Source organism: Anser anser, assembly GCF_964211835.1.
Source record: "Anser anser genome assembly, chromosome: 1".
NCBI lineage: Eukaryota > Metazoa > Chordata > Aves > Anseriformes > Anatidae > Anser > Anser anser.
Window position 1 is genome coordinate 155,364,531 of NC_139720.1, and position 27,217 is coordinate 155,391,747.

Here is a 27,217-nt window from a genome sequence, read left to right on the forward strand (position 1 = left end):
GTTAACCTCTTCAAAACAGCTTTACTAAGCCCGTTAACCACACGGCCCACATGACCTGTAGCCGTATCCCTAATGTGATGTAAATCTGACTCGAGACCATATGCACAAGTTCTGCTGCATTGTGCCTCCGAAAACTACAAGTTTATTGCCGGCCAGCCCTGCCCGGGCTCTGTGCTTCCAGGAGGCAGCGGTCTCAATAGCGACCACTCGAAAACCAGAGGAAAGTCAAGAGTCTCTCATTGTTGGGGCAATATTTTTAATGGCTGTTGCACATATACAGAAGGGGGGCGACGAGAAGCCCGTACAGGGTAATGATTTTCATCGCAATTATTTCAGCTGGTGCATAATTATTCAGGGCTTTGCCCTTTCTGACAGGACTCCTGCACAGGGACGGGAAGAAGCGAGGGCTGAAGAGGCGACTGACCCGGTTTCCACGTGTTATTTTAACGGAGCTCGCCGCTTATGGTGTGCTGTTATCCTTTCATGAAGTCATAATCCCAAATCTGCAGTAATTATCGTGATGTCGCTCGGTCCGTGATGTAACTTCATCGCAGGCTATGAGTACAGGAGCGAGCGGTGCTTCGAGTCGGGAATACTTTTCATAATTAGCAATTCTGGCAAGCAAATTATGACAGATCTGCAAAATGTAAATGAATTTCTGCTTAAGCGTGATGTATTTAACTTTTTTTTTTCTTCCCCCCAAGTATTATAGTCATCTTTTAAAACAGCTACTGTGGCCCCATGGTGAGAGCTTCATTTACCAGATCATTTTTTCTTGATGGCTGTGGCAAGCGTAACAATGTTCCGTGCCTGCTTCAGTAATGGCATGTCTATCATGCTCCCGTGGAAAGTAAACGCTCCCTGGAAAAGAGAGAATATAAACTTCCTGGAGGGACCTTTGGAAATCATAGCTTGTCTTTTTCTTTAAAAACACATCCGCTAAGCCAGATGTTGAGATCCCCCAGGCAGCTGGAACAAGTTTTAGGAGAGAAACTAAACATGGCGAGGCAAACGCATTTAAAAAGAAATGAGGTGGGAGCTGGTGCTCTAAAGATGAGGCAAAAAAGGGGGGGAGAGAGAGAAGTAGAGGCAGGGGGTGCTTCAGCCCCCGCAGCCTCTCCAGGCTCCAGCATCGCCCCGTGAGCTGGGCTGCGTGCCGGGTGCCAAGAGGGGGGCACAAAATGCCATGTGGATGGAGGGCACAGCCACGTAGCAAAGGGGGAGAACCATCATCTTCCTCAGTAAAACAGACATAGGGCTCTGGGGAGAGGCGGGGGGGATTTCTGCATTCGGGGTGTGCGGAGGTGGTGCTGCTGCGCCTCCCCGTTAGGTCTCCCCTGCCTGTGCTCAGAGCAAGGGGCTGGGATGAAATCTGGAAAAAAAACAACAAACAATTGCAGTAATATCACAATTAGTGCCATAATATTGCCCAAATCTTCTCTGGAAACAATGGAAGGCCCACCTGCATGCTGCATGTAGGGAATTTCCCAGAACTGACCCTGAACTAGCCTGTACACCTCAGCAGCTGTGGTCGGAGAGCCAGAGCAGATCTGAGCTTCACTTCGAATTTCTAGGGACTTTGTGTTGCTACCGTGCTGACAAGTTTAACATAATTAACTATAAATTGCAGTTAAACAGAAGAACATGCATTAAGTAGGGCCAAACCCGAGTCGTTACCTTGGATGTTTTAATCTATGCTTGTCCTGAAGAGACAGGACCTTGACCGTATAACACTGTGCATCAGGATATACCGAAGTTCAGTGGGGGAAAAAAAAAATCTTATTTGTAATGCTCGTAGTACTTTGACACATTCTTGGAAAAACAAACCCAAAGTTATGATACTGAAGAATTTAGGACTGAGGGCCTGTCTCCAGCGTTGCATCCCTGTGATGTGCACGGGGTGTGCAGCTCTTGGTACGCTGCTGCCACCGACATGGGACCCCCGGCCGGTCCTAGATTTGACAGCGAGCGAGGTGAGGCGAGGAGAGGGAAGAAAGACAGCGGCGGGTGTGCATGTGCATGCCCAGGAAGAGCAACGCAGAGCGGAGCGAGCAGCTTATTGTTGTCTATTTTTCTTGGAAGAATTGATAATAATTAAATAGAGGAATCTAATAAACCAAGTGAAAATATTGCCCATTTACTGAAACGTTTATGAAATGCGTTGCTCCAGTGGCATATTTAGTTTGACTGAAGCAGTATTAATTAAATACTAAATCACATTGCAGAACAACTAAAACAAAAATCCATCTTAAACAGTAATCTCATACAAATTGATATCATTGCATGTAAAGGCAAGCTGTATTAAACCCATTAACAACCTAATAGTTAAAACTCTCATTTTATTCTACATAGGATTTCATACTATAGCTTGCAGCATTTTGGGGGGGGCGGGTTACAGAATAACAAGACTGACAGACACTCGGTCGTCGATGTTTCAGACTGAATTTTTTGTTTACAGAGCAACCATTCAAACCTACATTAATAACAACAATATTGCTATTAATATTAGTACTAGTAATAGTTACAGTAATAATGATAATGAAAATAATCCACATCATGCCTTTTCAACAAAGGCAACACCTCGGCCATTTTCATTTACATTTTTAAACACTCACAAAAAATGCAGCCTCAAATTGTTCCATTTATCAACTGTTGTGAAAACAAATTAGGATCTAAATAAACATGTTATGACATTATTCTCCAGAATAACTCAGGTCTATGCCATGGTCTAAAACTGCTGGTTGGTGCAAAATACATTTTTTCACTGCAAGAAAAATGTACTTTAATTGTGCCTATTTTTCTATGAGCATTCAGTCTCACAATAGCTGTCTAAAAGCAAAATTCCGACGCGGCGACAGTGACAAGAGGAGATATGTTAAGGTCTGGAAGTATCCTTCCTAGCCTTGTGAAATGGCTGAGTTAGGAGCACGGCTGTCCGAAGTAGTGTTGCAAGCAGTCTGCGAAAAGAGGTGGGCACCTAGCAGTGGCACTTCTGATGGCTGGAGGACTGAGCCACGGGCTGGAGGTCCTGCCCATCCCCCTGCCTGAGTACGGGATGCCCTGAGGCTAGGCACCTTTGCAGGTGCCCAGGTTGAGCAGGATGAATCTGGGTCAGAGCGCCTTTTTTCGAAAGCAGAAATTAATGAAACAACATGTCTGTCCCCTGCTCATTACAGTAACATGTTTAGAAAGGAAAACGGGGTAGCAGTGTGTGGACACGTGAACACCAAACCGCTTCAGATGCGTGGTGTGTTCTCTTGTCAGTATGCAACTGCAGTTTCGGTTGTTACCAATCTGAATTCTCAAAGGAAAAAAAAATGTTTATTTTCTAACAGCAACGAGTAGCACAAAGAAGTTGGCTTCTCTGCCTGTTCACTCCGAGGCTTAATTTCTCCCTGCTAATTTACAGTGTTGAGCTGAAGTCCAGAAAAAGAAACCAATTTTAATGCCATTGAATATACCCTATTCACTGCCTCTCTTTCCACCCACAGGTTTCAACAGATAGGAAATACCAGTAATTACAGCTTTGTCCCCATGCTCTCTTTTCCAGCTCTGGTAGATGAAATTTGCCCTTAACATTCTTTTGATTTTCACCCACACTAATATAAAGAAAACGAGACTTTCTATAAACACCATTTACTTTGATAGTGCCAATCTGGGGATCGATTTAGTCATAGATCTAAATTTTCTTTTGGGCTAATTTTCTCAATGGCATCACATTTCCAGCCGGCACTCGGACTTCCAGCGGTTAAACTGTTTGTTGCACGGGGCGAGAAGCTGGCGGTGTGAAATGCAGGTGCACGGTGCAGGGCTGGGCTCCGCACTGCCGTTTGCATGGCCTCAGCACCATCGCTGTGCGCCTCCATCAGGGAAGGTGGTTGGGAAATAGCAAGGAAGGCAAAAGCAGGCAGTCCTGGGAGTCCTTCCCAGGCGAGGAGGGGCTCACAGGTATAACCCTCTGGACAGCCCTGGGACGGTACCCAGAAACACGGTGCAGGAAAGCCCATTAGCTCCTCTTCTCCCTACTTGCTCATCCGAGCGGCCTGCTGGGGCCTCAGAGGCCTCCAAGGCCTCACTCCTCCATTGCCATCTCTTGATGTGGCCGGTGCCATATCACTTGCTGCATCCCATGGGGACTGCACTGTATCTGAATGTAATACGTTCGCCATAGCGTCCAGCTCTCTGTTATTTCAGTAGTAACACTCACAAAAATGTAGCAGCTATTTCCGCAACGCACAGGCCATGATAGTCTCGGAAAAAAAGTGGGCATGGTCAGCCCCCAGAGCCACAACGATCCAGCCCACAGGTGAAGGAGGTGGTAACGCAGGGTTGACAGACAACAGTCTTGTTCCCAGGCATGGGTTTATGAAAAGCTGACGGTGCAGGCTTATGAAAAGGGGTTAAGTTATGCATAAGGAACTAAATAACGAGGTAAGTTTCCAGGTGACTGTGGAGAGGCTGAAGAGATTTGGAACCAAACCTGGCAACACATGGGTTTGGCAGAGCTTGTGCTCGTACCTGACGAACCTCCTATTGAGTTATTGTAGCCACTACCAAAACCCCTTCAGGTCTAACAAAGCTCAGTGTATAACTGGGGGGGCTCTTCACTGGCAACTTAGAAGACAACTCTGGCCATGCATTGCCATGAATCATGGACACAGCTCTTGAATGTCTCACATCTATACATCATTTCTAGAGATTTCCTTCACCTATTGGAAATGAGCATCACATAGCAGAAGGAGTTTCAGCATTGATCTGTTAAATGCCATGGCCCAAGGATGAACACATCAACGCAGTGGTTCCTGGAACACAAAGACCTTTTCTTTGTGCGTGTATGTGTGTGTGTAACGGCATCCAGGGACTTCGGCCCTTGGAAACTTTTTGGGGTAGTTAAGAGCTTGATAAATCCATACTACCATCTTGTAAAAGTAACATGAATTTTATGGCAAGAAGCATTTTCTCTTCCTAGGAAATAAATGGCCAGAACTCAGAGTTAGAGATTTCTGTATCTGCTAGGGATCAACATGTCCTGGGGGGACCAGGAAAGGGGAAGAAACTATAGAGCCAACTCTCTTGCTAGCATTTATCATGCATGGAAGAATTGTGCTAACTTTGTGTGGACAGGATCTCCAGTGAGAGATCCTTTCATGTTTTTTCAGGCCAGGGAAAGTAAAGTCTCATACTTCTTCACCTCTCCTGAAACCTTTTCATCTAATATGCAATGTTACGTGGCTCATGTTGTTTTACTCCCTCCACCTTTTGCTTCCTTGGGTACCACTGGGTAAACTAGAGAAACAAGCTGGCTAAAACTATCAGGGTACACAGCACTTCAGGGACCGCACAGCTATTTGGCACACTTGTCTCTGAGCAGTGGCTTGGATGAAAGACAATGAGTTAATTAAAGTGAAATAATAATTGTTCTGGGACATGTGGGACAGCGATCAGACAAGCAAGTCCCCCTTGGCTGACAAGATGGAAGAATTAGAGGTACTCCCACACCTGGGAATGCTCGTGGTGTTTTCCTCAGCATTTGTTCTTTCTGTGCCTCTATGCACGTCCATCTGGATGGCTGTGATGAGCTCTCTGTGAGGGCTACTGCAGACCCTCAGTTCTTAGACCACTGGAAAATATTAATAACTTGCATCAGTGCTGAATGTCGGGATCAGCTTTCCTAAGGGGTAGCAAGTACAGAAATTTCAAAGTACCAATGAAGCCCTAAAAGATCCAGGAAGTCCACTGGCCTGCTGTTCGGTGACAGATGTGACTCCAAACACGAGCACTGGTTGTGAGGACTCTGTGCTCTGTTTTGCGAACCACTGCTGTTGCTACTAATTACCTAGACCTTTGCTAATAAACCTTTGATTTGATGCCCTGTTCTACCAGACCTCATTGTACATGTAGCCAGCAACTTTAACTCCTGTCTGACAGTGGTCAGGCCTTTCTTAAAGATACTTGTAAAAACTACATTAATTTTGTGGTTTGCCTATAGCAGAAAACAAAACAATCATCCTGCATCACGTGAAAGAACCCAGCCAATGGTACTATGCTTGGTTGTTGTGTGTGTAAAGGTATGGACTGCTCTGGGCAGTCCCATGTGGAGACAGCCAACTTTTTCAAAAGCTTTTTACTCTGGGAACTTTGACAGGAGATTTAGGTTTGGCTTGGAGGTGATAGGGGATGCTGGTGAGAAGGTAATGCTTTGGCATGGAGGGACCTCTGGTACTCTGGCCAGTGCAATAAAAAGGAGAAAGCCAAGGTCACATTCCATGAAATTGTAATACTGATAAGTAAGCATACGCTGCTGAATTTTGAATTAAATGTAGGTCTAAGATGGGATTTTGAATGCCTGTGGAATTGCCAGCAAATCTCTGCGTCTAGTTAGGTGACTTGCTCAGAAGACGAGCAGACCCTTGAGCGAGGGGAAGTCCTCACCCTACCTGGCTGCTTCCTGAGATGATGTGCACCTAGGGCCTAGCAGAGGTGGGTGCAGGGGGACCAGGGACCTCTGGTAACATCGGCCAGAGACTGTGTGTGAACACAGCCATTGTCCAAATAAATAATTATGGAAGTCCCCTTCCCACCCCTGTGACCTGTGGGAGCACTCTCAGGCAGATGCCAGGCTAAATGGAAAAGAGCAGAAAGGGCAATGCCAGGTGGCCAAACCTTGTGTGCCTCTGGCAAGGGGAGATGGAGCGCTCATTCAAACAAGCATCCTGAAGTCCAACAGATGGAAGAAACATCTCTGAACCACAGTTATCTGACAAAGATTTGCTCTTTTCATTGTAATTCAGTGGATCTTCCACTTATAAATCCCCAAAATCTAGTTATGTCTTTTTGGAGACCACAAAAATAGGTGGAATAAGCCCACTAAAATCTACCCAGCTCTGAGGCCATTATCTTTAATCCTGCACAACGTTAAACTGTCCTAAGGAAATGAGAGCGTTCTGTTCTGGAAGAATGGCAGATTTGCTCTTCTGAGGAGGGAAGGAAGCAGGTGGATGGCAAAGGGTCCTCCTAAAAAGCACGGCATTCAGGAAGATAATTCCCCCAGGGATTAAATGAAAACACACATTCTTTAAGCGCCCCCCTGCAGAGGAAATGTGGAAATCTCTGCTTTGGGGCTTAAGAAGAAGGCTTGGGTTTGCTTACAGGTATATGGACAAAAGAAAAGGGAGAACAGCTCGCAGCAAATGGAGCTGGGTCTGTGCCTGGGGGAGGAGTGATTATCCTAACCACAAAGGAATGACTTTCCCTTGAAACAGAAGGTTGAAAACATATTTTTGGGGAAGTCAAGAGTAGGAAATAAGCTAACAGCTGTGATGGTGCTGAATGCAGGTTTAATTAATTTTTTTTCTTCCGCAAGTTGTAGCCAAAGAGCCATTAGAGAGAGCTCGGTCATAATTCCACTTTTTTTTTTTTTGGATGAACTTCCAAAGGTTAGTGAGCTGCTAGGAGATGTTCAATGATATCTGGGTCAACTGAGCATGTTTTTAGGCTATAACAAAATAACGTCTCCCACTCCTCTTCTCCCACTCCTCTCTGCTCTCTGCTCTCTGCTGTCCTGCCTCCAAATCAGATCATCACGCATCTCTTGGCCTTCTCCTAGCATTTTTGCAGTAGGTAGGAAATGACAAAATAACTAGTGCAGTCACACAGGACAAATGGAAGACTCCACACACAGCAAGCTATACAAGCAGAGCTGTTCTGGTTGCGAATTTCCGTACCCTCTCCTTTAATCTCTTAGACGTTCACCCCTTTTCTGCTGTAACATTTTGTGAGGAAAGGCACTTAGAAACAAAATCTTTGGGAAAAATTAATGATCCCTGAAAAGGTTTGTCAAAAATTTCTTTTTGGCAAGAGGAGATGCCCAGGGAGTCTCTGTGACCTACTGAAGCAAGGGGCGGATGGGGAGGGAGTTCTGCAACGTATGTATGTACAACAGCAAGCTTCTGCAGCCTTCTTGCTGATGTGAAGAAAACTTTAAATACCACCACCTTTTGTTTCTTCTTACCTGTGCAAACTTCCACCAGAGTGGAAGCAGTTATCTGGTTCAGAGGATGTGTCGCTTTGTAATGCCAGACACAGGCGGCAGCCTGTTTGTGTGAGATAGGATTCTGCCTCTTGGGGAAGATGAAAGGACACAAAAGGTCAAGAAAAAAAGAGCAACGGCAAGGTGAAATAGAGATTAATTTTTACCTCAAATAAACCCCTAGTAGCAGTACAAGAACTCTGACAGAAAAGTCCTCTCTAGAGCTCAACAGGTAGAAAGGACTTTGTGATCCCTCCAGTCCACAGTGGGGCAGGAGAGATGAAGAACAGGGACCTACAAGGTCCTTTACTTCAGTCTTGAATCGTGTAATCTCCTCTGCCTGACATTATCGTTCCCAGCCCAGAGACAAGGGTCTGCCTTGCTCTCTCTGTTTCCCCTTGTGAGAGCCAGGCAAGCTGTTTTTCCATTTTATGGCTTGCCCCAAACTGCCTGCACTGCTGGGGACGGCCATTTAGGCCAGGATGGGCCAGAGGATCCTGCTCTGTCCAGCCACAGAAACTACTTCAAGCCACCAAGGTCTCCACTTTGCACTGAGCTAACAGCCTATTTAAGATCCCTGAACGAATGGCTGACACAGGGATTACGTTTTCTCTAGGTTCCTTCTTGCTGTGCTTGTTGCCTTCCTGTGTGCTCCTGTAGAGTAGGAAGGAATAAAATTAAAGAAACAGAAGACAGTCCTAGGAATATTAGTGCTTAGTTTCCATCCTCCGTCTCTGAAATGGATCCGGAATGGAAGAAGCCTAGAGAGCACACTGATGGAGATGCTGCTGCCAAGGAAATCTTTATTTTATAGCACAAAAACAGCTTGCTGGACACACATCATATCCAGCCAGTGAGCATCATGGTTATTACACAGAAAAATGAAAAGTAACTAATATTAAGACTTCAGTATCCTCAGATGCTCTTAATTAAGTCATTTAAAATTAACTTGAGTCTTACTGTCATTGAAGCAATTTGTTAAATACAGCCTAGAAAATATAATCTGAAGGTAGGTGCCTACAGGACACACAAAAAGCATTCGATACTAAAGGGGAAGGTGGCCATAAAATACAATGCAGACAAGAAAAGTAATAACAGCGAAGCTCATTCTGTCAACGGGAACGGAATCACCATTATTTTTGTATTCTGTATTTTTTCTAATTTCAGGTTCATTTTCTGAATAGGGTTGAGCAGCCATCCCTCACTGCGATTCTCTGTTTCAATTGCCTGAGCTATTGCAGAAGGCTGCTCCAGCCCCGTGAGAGCGGCAGGCAGCACAGAGAGGAGTGGCGAGGCAGCGAGGCTGCTGCTGCTGAAATTAACCGAAACAACATTTTGGCTGTTCAGGCCTCTGAATTCCCTCAGTAAGCCTCAGAAAGTGCCATCTGGTCTGAACATGACACCCCGTGTCAGGCCCTGCTTTGGAAACTGAGAGGGGCGGCCTGCGGGCGCTTGCTTTACCTCATAAGCATGGCCGGGAAGGGCTCGTCGTGGCCTCCGTGCTCTGCTTAGCGTTAGCAGCTTTTGGCACCGTGACAAGCTTTTGGCACTGTGACCCTCAGGAGGGTCACGTCCTGGAGGACGGGAGCTGCCCCTGGATGGACAGGGATGGAGGTGTGCAGCCACCGTCCTCCTGCGGCAGGCCGGCAGGGAAGCGACGTGGCCGAGAGCATCCCGGCCCCTCTGCCCCTGCGCGCTGGGCACAGGTCTCTGACGGGTGGAGGGAAGCAGATTTAAGATCCACTGAAGGCAAGAAAGTGTTTTGCATGAGTTTCTGCCCTGCTTAGGAGCTTTTGCGGCCCCGCACAGTTAAAATCTGTCTCCCGCTCACCCCACCTGGCACAACTCCCTCAGGACTGATTGCGCCAGCGTAGGAACTGGTAGAGCGCAAGCAATTAGCTAATACGACCCCTTCTGCTCTGCGGGAAGGGCTCAAAACTTGCCCCCAGATGGGTCCTTCTGAGAGAGAAGCCTTCAGCTGTGACACAAAGCACACTTCTAACATCTCTTTCAAATAACAACATCGTTCAGAGAAACTTTAAGCATTAATATGGGCTCTATCGCTATTTATTTATTGATTTCTCTCTGCACTTAGGAAAGGTGGCAATGTCACACAAATCACTGAACCCCCTCGTGCTGCCCACTTTATGCAGCCAACAGCAAACCCGGCAGTCAGGAGCATCCATCCCAGTGTCACCAGCATTCCCCCAGCCGGGATCCCGGCCTCTCCACCTCCAGCCTCCCCTGGCCGAGGGGAGCGGGCCTGGATCCGTGCAGAGACCCCGGACACAGTGAGCTGTGTATTGAGGTGACACACCACAACGTGCCACTGGTCCCCGTGGGCCTCTGGGGTCCCAGACTGCCCTGCTGGCACAGGGCGAGTGGCCCTGCACGAGGGGGATGCTGCGGGGAGGCAGAGACCTCCCCAGGCCCCGGTGGGAGCTGGATGCGGCCCAAGCGCGAGGGCGCATCGTCTCCAAGATACAGTGGCTTGGGGTAGCTTGTCCCAGACAAAGAGCATTATAAGGGAGCCACTGCTGGAAATTTCCATTCCTTTGTTGGGTGGATGCTGTGTAAATAAATGCATTCCTAAGATTTTTCATAATCCCGGAAAGGTCTGTAAAAGAAGCTCTGCAGCCTGTCAAATCGCTAGCGTTCATATATATTATTCCTCAGCCGCTGAGCACACGATATACAATGGCACAGAACATAATACAAGAAACGTATGCCAAAGGCTTTCTTAGAAGAAGTCTGTGCATTCGCATACGGCGCATACAGATATTTCTCCCGTTTTACTTGTGGGGATCTAAAATATTCAACCCATAATACGGCTTGGGTTTGTGAATTACCAACCTTAACTCTAAATAATCCTTACCTGACAGGCAACTTTGGTGGCAGCATTTAGCTCCCTATTCTCTGGTCTGATGTGCAGGTGCTTTGAAAACATTTATAAATTAGTACACGGTGTAAATGTGTAAGCAACCTTATACTTGACACTTCAATTCTTCCTTCTGTCTGAATCTTATTTTAAAAACGGATGATTCAGGAAGATCTGGTTACAATAATGATACTGTGCCTGATGTATTTACAAGTCAAATGGCTCAAGAATGCACTTCCAAAGTCCACTTACTTGTCATATGCAAACAGATAAAGAAGGTATAGTCATGTATCTGGTGTATTGGTACTGTAAACACGGGGGTCACACACACAGTAAAGAGCAGCACCTTCACTGATAGAAGCAAGACCTTTTTCTTGAAATAAAGCTAGTAGTTTCTCCTACTAACTCTGCCCCCTCAGACTCAGTTAATCTGGATTTATAAACTCACTTCTCATTTAATGCAGCACAAATACTTCAGAAATTTAGAACAGAAGTCTACCAAAACAACATTTATTACCTTTCTTCTGCATTTTTGACCATACTCTGATGTTTATCTCATACTTTCATTTTCCCAACAGCTACCCCTGCTTTCTTTAGGATAAACTTTTTAATCTTGGAAATCACACCCCTAATAACACAATTCTGCCAGAAAAATACTGAAATGATACAGAAATAATACTTTTCAGCACTTTTCATTTTTAGATCTCAAAGTTCTACACAAAAGAGATCATTTGATAAGTAATTTTATAAAATACAGAATGTACTTTCTCAACTTGTGTCTTTTATTTGTCCAAAATACATCAGTACCATTCACTTCCTACATATGCTATTTTTCAGGTTACAAAATATATTAAAAAAATACAAACAAAACAGCCTAGAAGCCAAACCAAAACAACCCCCCAAATAGGACTATCTCTGTAATGTAAGCCCAAGTAATTTTGGCCAGCAAAGTCTCTAATTTCCTTCTGTTTGGACACTGTCACAGCATCTCCAATTCTGTCATGCTCATCCGAGAGTAAATTTTTTACTAACTTCAGTACTCACATTTGGGGGCTGCTCTGCCAAAGCATTTCAGCTTCCAGGATGAAGGAGCCTTATTCAGCCTTCTCTCAAAGAAAGATTATTATGGTAATTGTCTCTTTCAAACTGGAACAGATTATAAAAGCTTATTACTACTGTACTTTAATATAAAATACTGTCGACCAAGGGCAACAAACTTTTAAAGCAATTAACAGCAAACTGTGATCCCAGAGACTGAAGACCAGTAACATATCTACCATGCAAACTGCCACACAAACCCCTCATATTTATTTTTTCCAGGCTTTCAACTTTGATTAATAACATGGCAAAAGCACGCAAGCCTCAACCATATTAACCGCAGCTACATTTTCAGTCTCAGTGACATGAACATTTTAATAAAATAAAAGGAAAAGGAAAACAGACGAGGTGTTTCATTAGGACATGAGGATTACTAAAACCACTGCGTGGAGTATTTGTCAGGAGGTGGCATGGGAAGAGTTATTACTTACATTTTAGCATGTCTCTAGGACGCAGAGCCAGAGGCTCCCTCAGTGAGATGTGTTTGCTTTGGAAAAATATTAAGTAATCAGGCTGCCCAAGCTCTTCTTACTGACACATTTATAATACCAAAATGCAAACCCAGCTAAGAAGTTTGCAGGGAACACTGCAAGGAAAACTATTTTTCCAATTTTGTTATACAGAGCAGCAATACTGAAGCGATGCAATATCCAGAAGTTCACAGAGTAGCCCGCCAGTCGTTCTTTCCTGATGACTACATGTAAAAATACACAAACCATTCAACCTGTCTGGTTAAAAAAATGCCCCAAGCCACTAACCCCCACAAATCTTTACTTGTGCCTGATTGTAGAAGCTTACAGCCTATTTAAAAAATGCTTATTAAAAAATAATAAATAAATAAATGGGTGATCTAATCAAGAAACCAGTGTTATGTTAATAAAATGACAGCTTCAAAACAAATCAAAATAATACAGAATGCTGAAATTTTAAGCATCTGTGGCTTCGATACTATGTGATACTGGGACTTGTTCAAATGACGAGGGTATTCCTTAGATGAGACTCTGACATTAAATTCACAGTTGAATTAAAAGTATTTAACAAATCATTGTAAAGTTGAATATTAAAGTTGAATTAAAAGTATTTTACAGGCAATAAAAATAAGCAATATTTGGCTATGTCACTTGGCATTTTTCATTCCGCATCTACCTGCCTACACGCTTGCTCTTGCAGTGCCTTTATAAGGATGCCTTTTGTAACAGATTCAAGCTTTGTAAAGCAGAATAACATACAAAACTGGTTATAGGTTTTCTATTTCCAAATAACCAACAGGAAGACAGCTACCTTTTGAAACTGAGGGAGTAGAACAAAGAGATACAGGCATATAACATAATAACGGTGACCCTGAAATAACCGCTCAGGACGGCACCCAAATACGACAGTAATGGGTGTATTCGAAACACCTCGGTACCGCAGACGGGCTCACCCAGAGAAGGGCAGACCCACAGCAAATACCTTGCCACACTTTTATCCTGAGATGAAAGCATTATTTCTGCTTTGACCATATTTAGAATTTGTAGCACACAACATCTGGGGCAGCCGAGAAGCAGGGGAAGGGGGACAGGGCACGCTCCAGCCTCCTGCTACCCACCAGCAAGCAAAGAAACGCGCAGAAGACCTCTAAGCGACACCGGAGAAAGTGAGAACCTATGCACAGCCTTATGCATGAGCTTCGTTACCAGAGATAATTTTTCCCACTTGAATCACAGACATGCACGTGTAAACCGTTTCTGCTCGCCCGCGCTACCTGTTCTGACATCGGGACTTTGCTTTTTGGCTATCCCGGGTTTGGCTGTCACTAAGACAAACATATTTCGCTGCAACTTTTTTTCGTTCAAAAAGAGGCAAACTGGATTATAGCAAATAACCTTTAAGATAATTAACTGACAATGCCGCAACTAGCATAAAATCTTCCTTCAGGCGACCCCTAATTTAAGTATTACTGGCACAAAGTGGAGACAGATTGTGCATCACCACCGCAATATTTACATAGCAGAAACCCACAGAGCAGGAAACGTGAGACTCAATGATGCACTAAATTAGGAACAATCATATTCTAGCGTTAATTTGCTTTCCACTCCATCCAAATTTCAGGTCCAGCAATTGGTACAAATGCACATAAAACATTCCCATTTTTAATGATTAAAACCCACAATCTGCAAGCACTTCTGCTCAAAAGTAAATCCACTCGCTGCTGGGGACGTTTGCAGGATCAACCCCCCAAAAGTGAAGCAGTTTTACCAACGCAGAGATTTTCTGAAAACCATGTCTTCCTCATCTGTTTATCCCTTTCCATAAATGATGTCTGCACAAGCAGTTTGAGTCTTCAGCCAGGCTACCTGCCTCTTGGTTGTAAATACTGTCCTTTGACTGTTGGACCGGGATTCTGCGACACAGCTGAAGTAGTTTTAACTCCCTGATGCTGTAGATATATGCGTGTACTCAAAAGGCTCTGTACTCAGAAAATTAGAGTTAAAACATGGGGAAAAAAAGACAGCCAGGCTATTCGTAAACACGCTGGAAAGTGCCAGATTTATAATAAATACGCACTCTGGAGTCTAGATCCAGATCCAGATTTCACGAACATGACTTGAATGCAGCACGCTTTGTAAGACAAATGCAAACAGCCATCACCGATCTCTCTAAATTTTAAATATTATTCAAATTTGGTTTCCACGACATTATATTAATAAAATATTTACCTTTCCTAATCGCTGATGTTCTTCAAAAGCAGAAATCAGTTCCTGCGCCCACTTTACTTTTTCAGGGCTGGGAGAGAACTGTTCCTGGACAACAGCAATTTGGTTAGGGTGAATCACCTGCTTACCTACAAAGAAGATTAATAACACCAGAATCATGCACCGACAAACAGATGTTCAAACAAAATGTTCCAACCACTTGAGGCTCTCCTATGCCTCACAGACTTTCTGATATTTAACTAATTATTTCACTCGTTTTCTTTTATTATTTAACTGGACAACACGCAGATAGCCCTTTGCCAGATTTCTTAAGAAAAAAAATATCCTGAGCAATCCTTGCATTCACTATTGTTTAAAGGAACCCAGAACTCTTTCTCCTCCCTCCCTATTTCAGTCCATGCATCTTCCATCAGTTGTCTCAGGTGGAATTGTTTGTCCAGGGCAGTCAATAATGTTTGGGTATAATGCACCCCTGAATTTTAGCTATATAAATAGCAGCTCCAGCCAATCGTAAATAAGTTGCATTAAAATAAGTTTGGAAAACGAGGTTTGCAGAACTGAAAAGTTACCAGTCGCATCAGGATCATTCTTAGTATTGGCTTAGCATCATGAAATACCCAACACTGCTTACATTTTTTGTTGTTGCAGCAGTTTGCAGGTGCAAGTAGGTCGGGATATTTGTTTAGTCACCGATATATTAAACAACTGCCAGAGGTGCCCTGAAGTGTTACGAAGCACTTTTTTTTTTTTTTAATCCTTTCTTGTATGAACACACATTAGGAAAATAAAAATAGGTGTTGCCTTTTTTACTAGAGATTTTCCAATGTGAATAGACAGCCACATAATCCGTTCTAATCTGTTATTGTACTTAGCTACATTAAAACAAATACATATCTAATTTGTTTGACAGTTTTAAAAGTGTGGCACTTGACATTATTAGTCCATTGCTAAGGGAATTTCACAGACGGCGTGATTGCTGCACAATTACCCGCGCCGTGCCGTAAGAGTGTTTTAATAAAGCGAGGCTGCCGTAACTCCCAGCTCCTCAAAACCTCGCCGCCACACGAATTAATCCCCTCTACGCCACACAGCAGAACTAGTCCCAGCGACGAGCCTGATCCCGTGAACCTCTCGTGCCTCCCAGCCCCACAGCACCGGCTGCAGTGGTCCCACGGAGCCCGGGCACCACGGGCACGGGCGAAGGGCTGGCAGCTGCCCCTGCTCCTCCGCTGGCCCTAGCCTGGTGCCCAGGGACCCCGGGGGACCCAGGGGACCTTGCATGGGCATGTAGTGGGTGATGGGCACTCGTGGGGTGACCCAGGGTGCCCACAAGTGCCCATGGGGTGCAGCAGAGCCCGGCAAGGCTTCCTGCATGGTACAGGATGGTTTGCGATGTACTTGTTGGGAGCAAGCTAGAAACAGGCACACTGCTACGTGTAATAGGTCTCACGCCTCGCCACACATCTGCGCCTATTTTAAACGACAGAGAGACTGGGGGAAAAAAAAATCGGTCACTGGGATTACTTTTATCGGACTGCACCAGCTCTCGGAGATAAATGTGCATTACAACGGAGTTTGTGAGCGCGGGAGCACGATCCGCTTGTTTTTGGTAAACAAATAGTAACGTTTAATGCTGCTGCATTTCTTTAAAAAAGCCACAGATAGTTCCATTTTGTTTCAGTCCCCATTAAACAATTGTTAGTTTATGATCTTCAGGGCACCCAGATATTCTGTTTGCAATTTCAATGCGGAAACTACTTAAAAATAGTTTTAAAATAGCAAAAAAAATAAAACTCCGTAAGATCTGTAGTTTTTGAAAGAAATTACATTCAGACAAATTCCCTTAACTAATATGTTTTCCATTAATTCCAATCAAAGGTATTTTAGTCAATTTTATTAAATGTGACCATTAATAAGCTTACGATGCTCCTAATTTTTAATATGACCTATTCTAAACTAATTCTAAAATTGAAATGTGCACAAATAATTCCTGCAAAACCCTGTAAAGCCTAACCTTCTGGGAAAAATATAGAATATTTTTAAATTATACTTAATCTCTAATTATGACAAAAATAAAAATATGCATATACGATTTTTTAAAGTGTAAAACATTTCTGTAAAAAGATTTTCTTTTGATACAAGTATCTGTAGCTGGAAACTACACTTTGTATCGTTAAACTTTACCAAACAATTTACAGAGTATAAAATCAAACCTTTGATTTACTGCACTCAGTTGATTTTTGTCACAGATTATGTATCCAAATAACTGTATAATAGGCGTAATGCCATGCAGGAATGAAGCAAATATTTTAAGTGGAATTGTTGTTATTGACAAGTTACTGAGAGAGTGCAAAATTGGAAGACATTAAAATTTATGACCATGAAATCCTTTTTACAGTACCACTTGATATATCGTGCTTTAAGTCAATACCTGTCAAGTCTTTTAGGTAACTGTATGACGGTGTCATTTTAGTCTTCTACAAAAGACTGCAAAAAGAGAGGAAACCTATGCTGTTTCGTATTTATATCTGGCTTCTCAGCATGTAGCACAGGACTTTCTATAATGACAAAGTCAGCTGTTGAAGCTTATCGCAAGGTTTCCTAAATTTTTTACATAAATTTTCCTAAATCTGATGACCATTTACACAGGCTGCACACTGACTTTTAAGTCCACAATTTAAGGCATTATAAAATGTCTTGCCAGGTATGCGTGTGTGTGCGTGTGTACATGTATATAAATATACATACAAAAGATGAATTACTTTGGCTAAATTACATTTGAAAACATTCAATTTTATGCAAACACACTCACCGGAAAAAAAAACAGACTGTTCAAAAGATAGCTGGAAAAGAAAACTCAACACTGACAGAGTAACCAAATACATGGTAAATTCTTGGTTACATTATTTAGCTTGTTTCAACATCAGCAAACAGACTTGATTACCTTAAAGACGATTTTGTTGGTCTAAGTCCAAATACAAGAAAATCTAAGGACACGTAACTTTGCTGAGTACTATGGAGTTTATTATTAGTTTCGAGGGTGGCGGATTTGTCCCTACGCATGCAAGTGTGTGTTTTGCCAGTTAACAGGGCAATTGGCCAGCCTTAGCTCATTTTAGGCCTGTTGATTTCAGTAATTTTGATTAAATGTGAAAAAGTAGCAAGATGTGATCTTCAAATATTTTAAAATAACAAGAATCGTGTGTTTACAACTTGTTATTAAGGCAAAATTTCAGGATTTTAATATCACATTATCAGACAACTGTCAGTGACAAATAGGATCTATTTTATAGAAGGACATGGATTAAACTAAGGCCCATTCATAAATTTCTGTGATGAATATTAAATTGTAAATATTAAAATGTTTCATTTATATAGTTTTGGAACTAATTTTTTTTCCTTTTAGTTTTGAAATGGCATTTTATTTTAACTAAACCAAGAAAAAAGGAAAGATTAAGTAAACTGAAAGCAAAAAAAAAAAAAAAAGAACAAGTGAAACATTTTGAATAGTCCTTTGGATAGACTAATATGAAAAACTCTGTTTTGTTTTGACTTGAACAGATTTTTTTTTGGTAATTTTTCTTTTTTTTGGGCACCAAATCAGAAAACTCGATGCTGACCCATCTCTAATTATGACTGGAGCGTTTGTCAGGCTGCTTGCTGCATTTCTGAGATGTGTTGATTACGGTTGCGGGGAGGCAGAAGGCAAAGAGCTGTGAGTTTGTGTTAATGCAGTTGGTAGCTTTTACACATTTTTACTTCCCATACAGGCGTACAGAAAGGCAAGACATCTTTACAGTCAAGTTAGAAATGAATTTGATGCCCTAAATTGCCACATGTGACCTTTTTATTTGTCTCCTACCTGGGCCCTATCCTGATGTGAAACAACTTCCTACAGAAAGTCAGTGGAGTCTGAAACACCATCAATGCTGTTTATGCTTTGCATTTCTGAATTTTCCAAACTGTCAGCCTGAGCAAAGTATTTAAATGCACATTAAGCATTCAAAAATAGTGCTCTCAAAGGTGCTGGGCATCTGCAACTCCATCTTCTGTCAACAGGAGGTTCAGATGCTTCAATTTTTCAAAAATCAAGCCCTTCCTTAAGCTAGAAAATATTGGTCTCGATTACGTAGCCATCAGCAGGTGCTACCATTCAGGAGCTCCATTATTTCCCCCACTTCAATAGCGGGCGAATCAAGGGTGGAAGTCCACACGGACAGAGATAATGTTCTGTAGCTGTGAGGAGCTCCCAGTTCTGCCTCTGAAACGAGATCTGCTTTTGCAACTGCTGAAGCCCAGCAGACGGGAAGGCAGAGTTAGTGCTGAAGAGAATCGATGGCTATTCTTTTACTGCTAGGTCCAGACCACAAAAGAACACTGGCTGTATTTGATTACTTTACTTTAAGATATCGTATGCCATTAGTTGTAAAAATACAGTTTGCTAGACCACATCATCAGGACCTATTCCTTTGCTAACAAAAACCGAGCGGCTATACGATTACTGTACATACATCCCGAACAACAGTCAGAGACAAATAACGTAAAACGTCAGTGCAGCATCCCAGAATTCTATAATGCATGTGTCAAATGGCTGATTTCTATTGCAAAAACACAATCTTTGGTGGCTGCACTATCCCACCAGGGTGTCCGAGTGATCTGGTACACCAATCACAGGGTAACAGTCCGCATTACAGGGCTCTGTTGCAAGGAGCCTGCTGGTCTTGCTGTCTGCCAATACCCGTAGGTGTCACCAGCACTTACTGGGAGGGGAGCCAGGAGATGAAAAACAAAGCAAAGAAAATAATAAGAAAATAACTTTCCTGTAGCAATTAGTGTGCAAGGTTTGCTTAACAACTCCTTCACCTAAAAAGTACTTTTTAGCAACTGCTGTTTAAAAAATATGCAAAAGCGATCCAAATATTTTGAAAAGTGACTGAAGACTGGCTGATGCAAAGTACAGCATCACATCTCCCATGCTCAGTGATGGGAGAAATCATATCCTGCACATCCCCTGCCCCAACTTCTCTTCAAAACACAGCCACATGCTTCAAGGGATGTAAGCTTTAAAAAGCAGCCCCTGACTTTTCAGGCAAAATTTCCAGGCACAATGTTACAGCTGCTAATAAATGTAGGTGAGCTTGAGATTATTTAGTTTTTCAATAACTGGCCTGAAATAAAAAAGCAACTTATTTGTCAAAGCAACAGTAAGCGTAGCAATCTGCTTAAATTGAAGAATATAGGCATTATTTTGCAACATCGGCAGAAGCCCATACCAGTGAAACCCATCGAGGCACCTTCTCTTGACTGCCTGCGGAGTCCGTCTTCATCTCGGAAATCGATGTAAACAAGGTCTATTGCTTGGAGGCCAAATGCCTTTGCTGTGACTATTATCTTTTGCCTGGCATATAGAATATCATGAGTTTCCTTACTGCTAGTTGCACCTACGAGAAGAATGAAAACAAACAGACAAAAAAGATGACGAGAGTGCTTTAAACCTTTCTATCTTATATATTTCCTACTTCAAAAAAAAAAAAAGGAAAAAGAAAGAAAGAAAGAAAGGAAGGAAGGAAGGAAGGAAGAAAGAAAGAAAGAAAGAAAGAAAAAGAAAGAGAAAGAAAAAAGTTTGAGATTTCATTTAACTGATTTAGAAAATAAAGTGGGATGCAAGGCTGTAATATCAAAATGATACTCTTGGGAAAAAAAAATAAGCTGCTTTAGCAAAAGAAATAAATCTCTCTTTCTACACTAGCTTATAAAATTCAGATTTTGATTCATTTCAAATCAGAAGTTGTAAGCCCGAAGTCAATGGAAGTCCTGGCTGGTAAGGACAGTTGAGTTGGGACTAACATGCAGTAATTATCTGATTGTATTATTGCATGTGCAGAGAGAAGCATTACAGCACAAGAAGCCTTATACAAATCGACATACTGGCTACAACTAAATGGTTAAAAAATTCACACTGAGAGCAGAATTGCACTTTCCTTGGTTGTGATTCTTGTCACAACGGATGTCCTAAGCTGAATATTTAAGCTTTAGTATTTGGATGAAAAATGATAGTAGCCGACTTCTGAGAAGAACCAAAAGTATTCACAAGACTTCATGTGTTCGCAGTGCACCAGCTAAGCAGCATTCTCACATGAAGGCTGGTGTGAAAAAATAATAATATGTTCCCTTTCCTTAGGGTCACTATTTAGACACAGATTTCCAATTTGTAAGGAATAATTTAACAAATCAATGCTAATTTTTTACATTAACATATTTATTTTTAATTTAAACGTCAATAACTCTGAACTATTATCTTTAAACTAAATCAGATTAATGAGGTAAGTGGCTTTGCATAAAAATGATTCTGAAATACTTTTCATTTCTGAGGAAGATGAACAATGTTTTCACATGAATATATGTTAGAGATTGCTGTATTGACATAAAACATTTTTAAATTTATCATTGTAAAATGTGACAGGAGAGTATTTGTGGAAGATGTCAAAATTGACAATAAGTGATAATTGACTGCAAAACAGAGATAAAGCAGACATCAGAATTTTAGGAATTTCAATGTAGTTCTTAGAAGCATATTTTTTATGAGCACTGTATTTTTAAATAATTTCAGGGACTCAACTCTTTTTTTTTTTCCCATTAATTTTTGCTATTGCATGGCAAGAAGCATAAGAAAGTGTCAGTGCCCTGTAATACATAGGAACCACGTTTTAATTTCCCAGTCATACATCCCACATTGAAAAAAAATAAGGAAAAAAGGGAAAATATAAAATGCAGAATCAAGTGTTATCATCACTTTACTTATTGCTGTCGGTAAAGCAATGGGGATAAATCACATCGGGCTTCTCCAATGCAAATGCCATTAACCCTTGTAGTAAACAGACAGGTAACAACCTATGCTGGCACGGAAATCCTCTCCTCCAAAGACGACTGCGTCCAAATGAAAGCCAACCTGGGATCCTGCTCTCAATGCTTCTTCACAGACAGCCTTCAAATGAGAGCATATCATTAATTTCTACAGAAATGCAGGAAGCAGAGAGACTAAGAGGATATTACATCAACTCAGTACTACCAAAATCTAGCAATCCTTCAGCTAAAATTGCTCCTATTAAGCAAAGCCGTTGTAGGTACTCGGCTGTGCACAATGCTTTAAAATGACTCAGCAAAACAGCAAACATTATCTTGCCCTAAGCACCGATATGCTTGCGCTGTGGAAATGCAGGACATCATAGCAGATTCCCTGCCTCTTGGCCAGAGCTTACCATAATGCCCTTGGTATTACCGCAATTGGTGTCTCAGACATTTACGCAACAATATGGGACAAAACCCTCCTCAAATGCTGCTTAAAAGCAAACAAAAAAGTATTAACTTTGAGTGGTTTGACATGTAGCATCCCTGCCCGAGGAAAAAAGAAAGAAGGATCAGAATCTCTGTTATTACATTAATAATTTGAATGGTTGAAAATGATGGTGGATACCTGATTGGATAAATTACCAATTTAAAGCCCTCTGCAACATCTAACTAAAAAGTAGCTGTGGAGGTTAAAAATGCAACAAGTACTGCAGAATATAATTAAAGTAAAAGCAAGCAGAATTTTGGTACTGCAGCTTTATATAAAGATGTGCGTTTCCAGAATATTGCTATTTTATATTGATGTTTGTAATATTAATATTTGTTAAGGAAAAGGTATGCAGAAAGGGGCAGATGTAATTACAAACTCTGCTAGTGGGTGTTCTTACATGGCAGCCGGTGGGGCACAAAATTATTATTAAGCAGAATGCTTTAAAAGGCAACTCCGCTGCCAACATCAAGGACTGCAGCATTAAAAAAATCCCCTATAAAATACTGTAAGCGAATAAAAACCCCAGCCAGTTGCAAAGGCGAGTTAATTCTGCGTATGCGCCCCGAACGGGAATGTGCCTGTCTGGTGATGCTTTATTACGTGTGGGGAGGTACGTGGCTGCGCCAAACCAGCAGGCTGGGGCTGCCGGCAGCTCTCGAGCTGCTTCTGCCCCGCGTGTCCTCAGCTGGCCCCAAACCTTCCCCGTCAAGCTTTGGGGGGAGCCCCCCGTCCCTCGTGAGTGCGGGGGCTCTGCCACTTTGTCACCGTGCTGCCTGTCCTTTCTGAAAAACCTGGGCTGGGTATGAAAGGCTGGGGGGTAATCCATGTTAAAAAGCACCATAAAAATAAGGCTTGGTTTAAAATTACTCTTCGGATATTTAATATTTTTAAAGTTAATTGTACTTCTAACCTCAGCGTTAAAACACCCCATCACACACACAAAAAGCCGTAACGTGAAATTTGGTTGAAGTGTAGAAAACACTATAAAGATACCACTTTAGCAGTAGTGAAATGAGGATCTTTCTTTTTTCTAATTAAATGTTATATCAAAGTAAAGTTCGACAGCTACTAAGTAGTCTTTTATTGCAACAGCGTGAGTACTACAGTCCTTCAGAGAAGCAAGTTTCCACTCTAAGTCTGTTAAAAATGCTGATAGTAATGCAGAGGGGTTTCGTTAGTCGGCATGGACTATCTGGAACTGTTCTTCCACCGAAATATTTTGGATTTACGAAGGCCTTTGCAGTACAAACATGAGAGTTAAGCATACGGGTGTTTTAGGGGACTGAAAAATATGTTCAGTATTTTTTTAACCTCTCTTCCTTCAAGAAATCATGCCAGGAGTATGGAGGGCTCTGCTTATCCCAGGTGGCTGAGGGGGGCAAAATAGGAACGCTTCAACCGCATCCAGACCTGCTTACCTTAAAATTGAGCAACCCCACTGCAGTTTCCACAAAAGGGATAAAATTCATTGGTTCTACAAGTGTTCGGCCTTTCAAGTGGTGCACGAATCTGTCTGCGAACTGAAACTAGACAGCATGAGGCACACGAGAAAAAAGTACACACACGCACATGCAGCACTTTAAATCTTGCACCTGGCTGCAACACCCCCCCAAAAAAAACCACCACGAAACAAACAAAACAAAACAAAATCAAAAAACAGACACACACAAAAAAACCCACAAAACTCGTAACTAAAAAAAAGGCAGAAAGCTCTGGTGCAGGCCTGTGGCTGTGCACCTCAAGGTTTCAGGGCTCACTTGTGGACAGTGGGCGCATGCCCCTGGCCCAGGCTGCGCTGGGTGCCCGACCTCTGCGCTCATCTTGCCTTGGGTCAGGCACCAGTACCGGTACTGGTACCAGTACAGGCACCAGCACCAGCACTGCCACAGCGCGCCGCCGCCCAGGCATCCGCGTTACTCGTTACGGCACCGCTACCCTTTGTTCAGTAGGCTTTTCTTCATAATTTTTAGCTTACCTAGGAAGGCCTCAAAAAGGAAGTTTAATTCTTTGAAGACCAAAGCTTTCCAATTTTTTCCATGAGACCAGTTCACAGCTAGCTCTGAGCTGCCAGTGGGGTAGCCCAAATTCCAAAATCTATCATCTGGAAACATACAAAAGCTCTTGCACAGATTTTTCCCCTTTCAAAAGGGGGAAAAAAAAGGGGAAAAAAAAAACCCTCGGCCCTATATTGTAAATCTATTATGTCGGTCTAGATCTAGCAATTTGCGTGGATATAAACACATTGCAGGTATGGCAAAAATATTGTTGTAAATAAAGACAAAAATAACATATGCATATATTTTAAATTTAAGGAATATTCGACTATTAATGGATATCAAAGGAAAGGGAATTTTAATCATCTCTCCATTCAGTCTCAGTTGGGTAAATCATATCTAAGAGATTTGCATAAATATAAACCATCAAAGACTTTTCATCTTCAAAGGGGGTTTCAAGACCCTATAAGCTTTGTACTGTAATCATCGCAGGTCACAACCCTGCAGGAATAAGGCTGCTATGGCAACATAAAAAACTAATGCTTAAGGCTTAGCATAATATTCTGACTAATAGAAAGGAAACTCATTTTAAAAGCTGGCAGCCTATTTACCAGAAGCTGGATTAGAGGTGTTATTTCCCCTTTTAGCTTCCCCCCACCGCCCCTCCCCAAAAGAAGGAAAATCTAATCACCGAGATCTTTAAAAAGCTTTCGAGCAATTTGCAGTAACTTTACAATTAGGCCAAAATAAATCACAGCTTTCTCCGACGAAGAATTCTGCCCTTCCCGTCCCTGCTTTGCATCACCACCGGGGCCCTCTCTGTAACTTTTCCTTGGAGGAGAGAATTCCACCCAAAAACGTGCTAGCAAGAAAAAATCAGTGCAATTCACACGTGCAAGTGTATGGTCGGGCAGGTACCGTGGCAGCACAACACAGTAAACTTTATACAGGCAAACACAGAAAATGAGGTAATAAAATTACATCAGGGTATATTCTAAAGACTCCTATCTGTTTTTTATTTTTTTCAGTGAAAAAAAGTAAAAAAGTGCTACTGCGTTTATATTTTAGGTGCAAGTTAAAACAGCGGAGCTCTTCTTTTATTTTAAAATATTTTAAAAGTCACACTCCTGAGATTTTTGATGACTTTTGGTTTTTTTTGCAGGTAAACAAAAAATAAAGTTTAATTAAACATTGTCTCCCTTCCTCTTCCTTTAAAAAATTTGCAATAAGCACAGCTACAAAAGGTAACTAGTGGAGAAGTTTCAATTAATTTTTTTCAAAAGGAGACGATTAAATGTTTCCGGCCTGGTAAAGTGTTCATTTCAGGGAGAAGGGGGGAAAGAAGAAGGCGGAGGGAAGAAAACAAAGCTCGGGGAGGGGATGAAGTAGCAGGCCCCCGCAATTCTTTCAGTTCCCGTGCACACCCAATAGTGTGTTGGGAAGAATGCACACTGTTCGGGATTTGTGGGAGAATTGTCCCGCCACAAAGGAGGGAGAGTTACGCTTGTTATAGTCCAATAAGCCATGCCAGTCAAACAAGTACCCACACTAGGGACAAAAGGAGAGCAAGAGATTCTCACACAAAAGAAAACAAGTAAGCCCATCTTTTAGTTGTGCATCAGCCTCCAGGTTTTATGCTCCGCATAAATAAAAATGAGGGGGGAAAAATAAACAGCTTCTCTTAGGCTGGGAGCCTGGAAAAAAAAAAGCAGGCAGGAGCGAAGCCGCGGGATTTCTGAAACGAGCCCGCGTCATTAAGCGGAGCACGCTCTTTGTGCTCGAGGGCTCGGCCGGGCGGGAGGGGAGCATGGTGCCGACAGCAGGCATTGAGACTGCGGCAACGACGGCTGGCCCTGAGCCCCAAGGAGGGCTGGAAGGGGCCGGGGGACCCAGGGGTCCCACCTTCACCCTGGCCCAGAGCCCACTTCGTGGCAGCGAGTGCCCTGCCATTTCGAGGGCCCTGCCATTTCGAGGGCCCTGCCATTTTGGCAGCGTGAATTTTCGCACGTGACGAGCTACGCCCGAGGCTCGCAGGGCTGGTTGAATCAAAAGTTGGGCCATGGGGACACTGCTGATGGCGGGGCTGACACCTTTGCTCGGGATGCCATCGTGTATTGCCTTCAGAGTGCAACAGGGGCTCAGTACCACGCCGTGAAGAGGCCCTGACACATCTCACGGCCTGCCAGCATGGCCGGCCTTCCGGCTGCTCGGCCAGTGCCTCGCAAAAACAGCGGGCCCAAGCACGCAATGTTGCTCCTTTACGGGCACTGTGCAGAAATAATGGCATACCCAAACAAATGTCCCCCTTCTTGACAATTAAAACAATTACAGCGTAATTAGGCCTATTTCAAAGTTTTCTTAAGTAATTTGACATGCCAGCCATTTACATTTCAGGTTTTTATTGGCTGAAAAGTCAGTCATGAAACACAAACACACCTGTCAGCAATTAAAAAGGAAGAAATAGAGAACTGCTCAGGAAATAATATCTGTGCTAATTAAAAACACTAGTTAAAAGCTTCCTGTTTGTTCCTCCAGTTGCCCCAAGGAGTGACCTTCCCCCCCCAGCCCACTTTTTCACATGTTGCTAACATGTTTTCCCCATCTCCCGCTTACCAGGCATGTGGCTAAGGCACACGGCCGCAGACAAGCATTTCGCGTGGCAGAGTATCTAGACAAGAGTCAAGAGACCGATGCAGCCATTTTTGATAATATACTCTCTCATCAATATTGAGTCCTCATTGACTGCAGGAGAAATAAACTCCATGTTCTTTGCAAAGGTGAGATGCTCCACGTACACTTTTTGTTATAGCACGTCTCACACACATTTAAACAGATGCATTTCCCAGTTACCTTACCCAAGCAACAACATTACATGGTATTTGAATCACATCAGAGTCCTTCTCTCCACCTGGCTGAACTCTGCCCAACAGCTTCAGTCAAAAGCTACTACATTTTTGGTACACACATATTACTCACCCATCTTATTTCTTCGACATTTTCAACCTTTGGCAGCATCATGCTTGAAGGAAGGGTCTTGGACTGCAAAAGCGTCTCTAGATCTTCCTCTGCAAGGCCACTGGACACGGAGTTTATCCTAACACACTTCTCAGCATGGCCGAAGTCAAACTCTTCAAGTGTTTTCACAACTGTCAGTCTTGCTTCTCTCTGCAGTAAATATATATA

General features: G+C 42.7%; 1 protein-coding gene across 3 annotated transcripts in view; it reads right to left on the bottom strand.

Moving 5' to 3' along the window:
- Positions 1 to 241: 241 nt before the first annotated feature.
- Positions 242 to 27,217, bottom strand: part of CLYBL (citramalyl-CoA lyase) — a 159,518-nt gene continuing 132,542 nt past the window's right edge. For 2 of the 3 annotated variants that reach the window (XM_083821526.1, XM_083821527.1), the window contains exons 3-9: positions 27,011 to 27,199; positions 23,459 to 23,560; positions 21,593 to 21,686; positions 19,975 to 20,142; positions 14,705 to 14,829; positions 762 to 861; positions 242 to 637 (exon numbers count right to left, since the gene is read on the bottom strand). In XM_083821526.1, coding sequence (XP_083677652.1) covers positions 766 to 861; positions 14,705 to 14,829; positions 19,975 to 20,142; positions 21,593 to 21,686; positions 23,459 to 23,560; positions 27,011 to 27,199 — 774 coding nt within the window. In that variant the 3' untranslated portion in view covers positions 242 to 637; positions 762 to 765. The remainder of the gene's footprint in view (positions 638 to 761; positions 862 to 14,704; positions 14,830 to 19,974; positions 20,143 to 21,592; positions 21,687 to 23,458; positions 23,561 to 27,010; positions 27,200 to 27,217) is intronic. The other variant, XM_083821528.1, reaches the window with a different exon arrangement.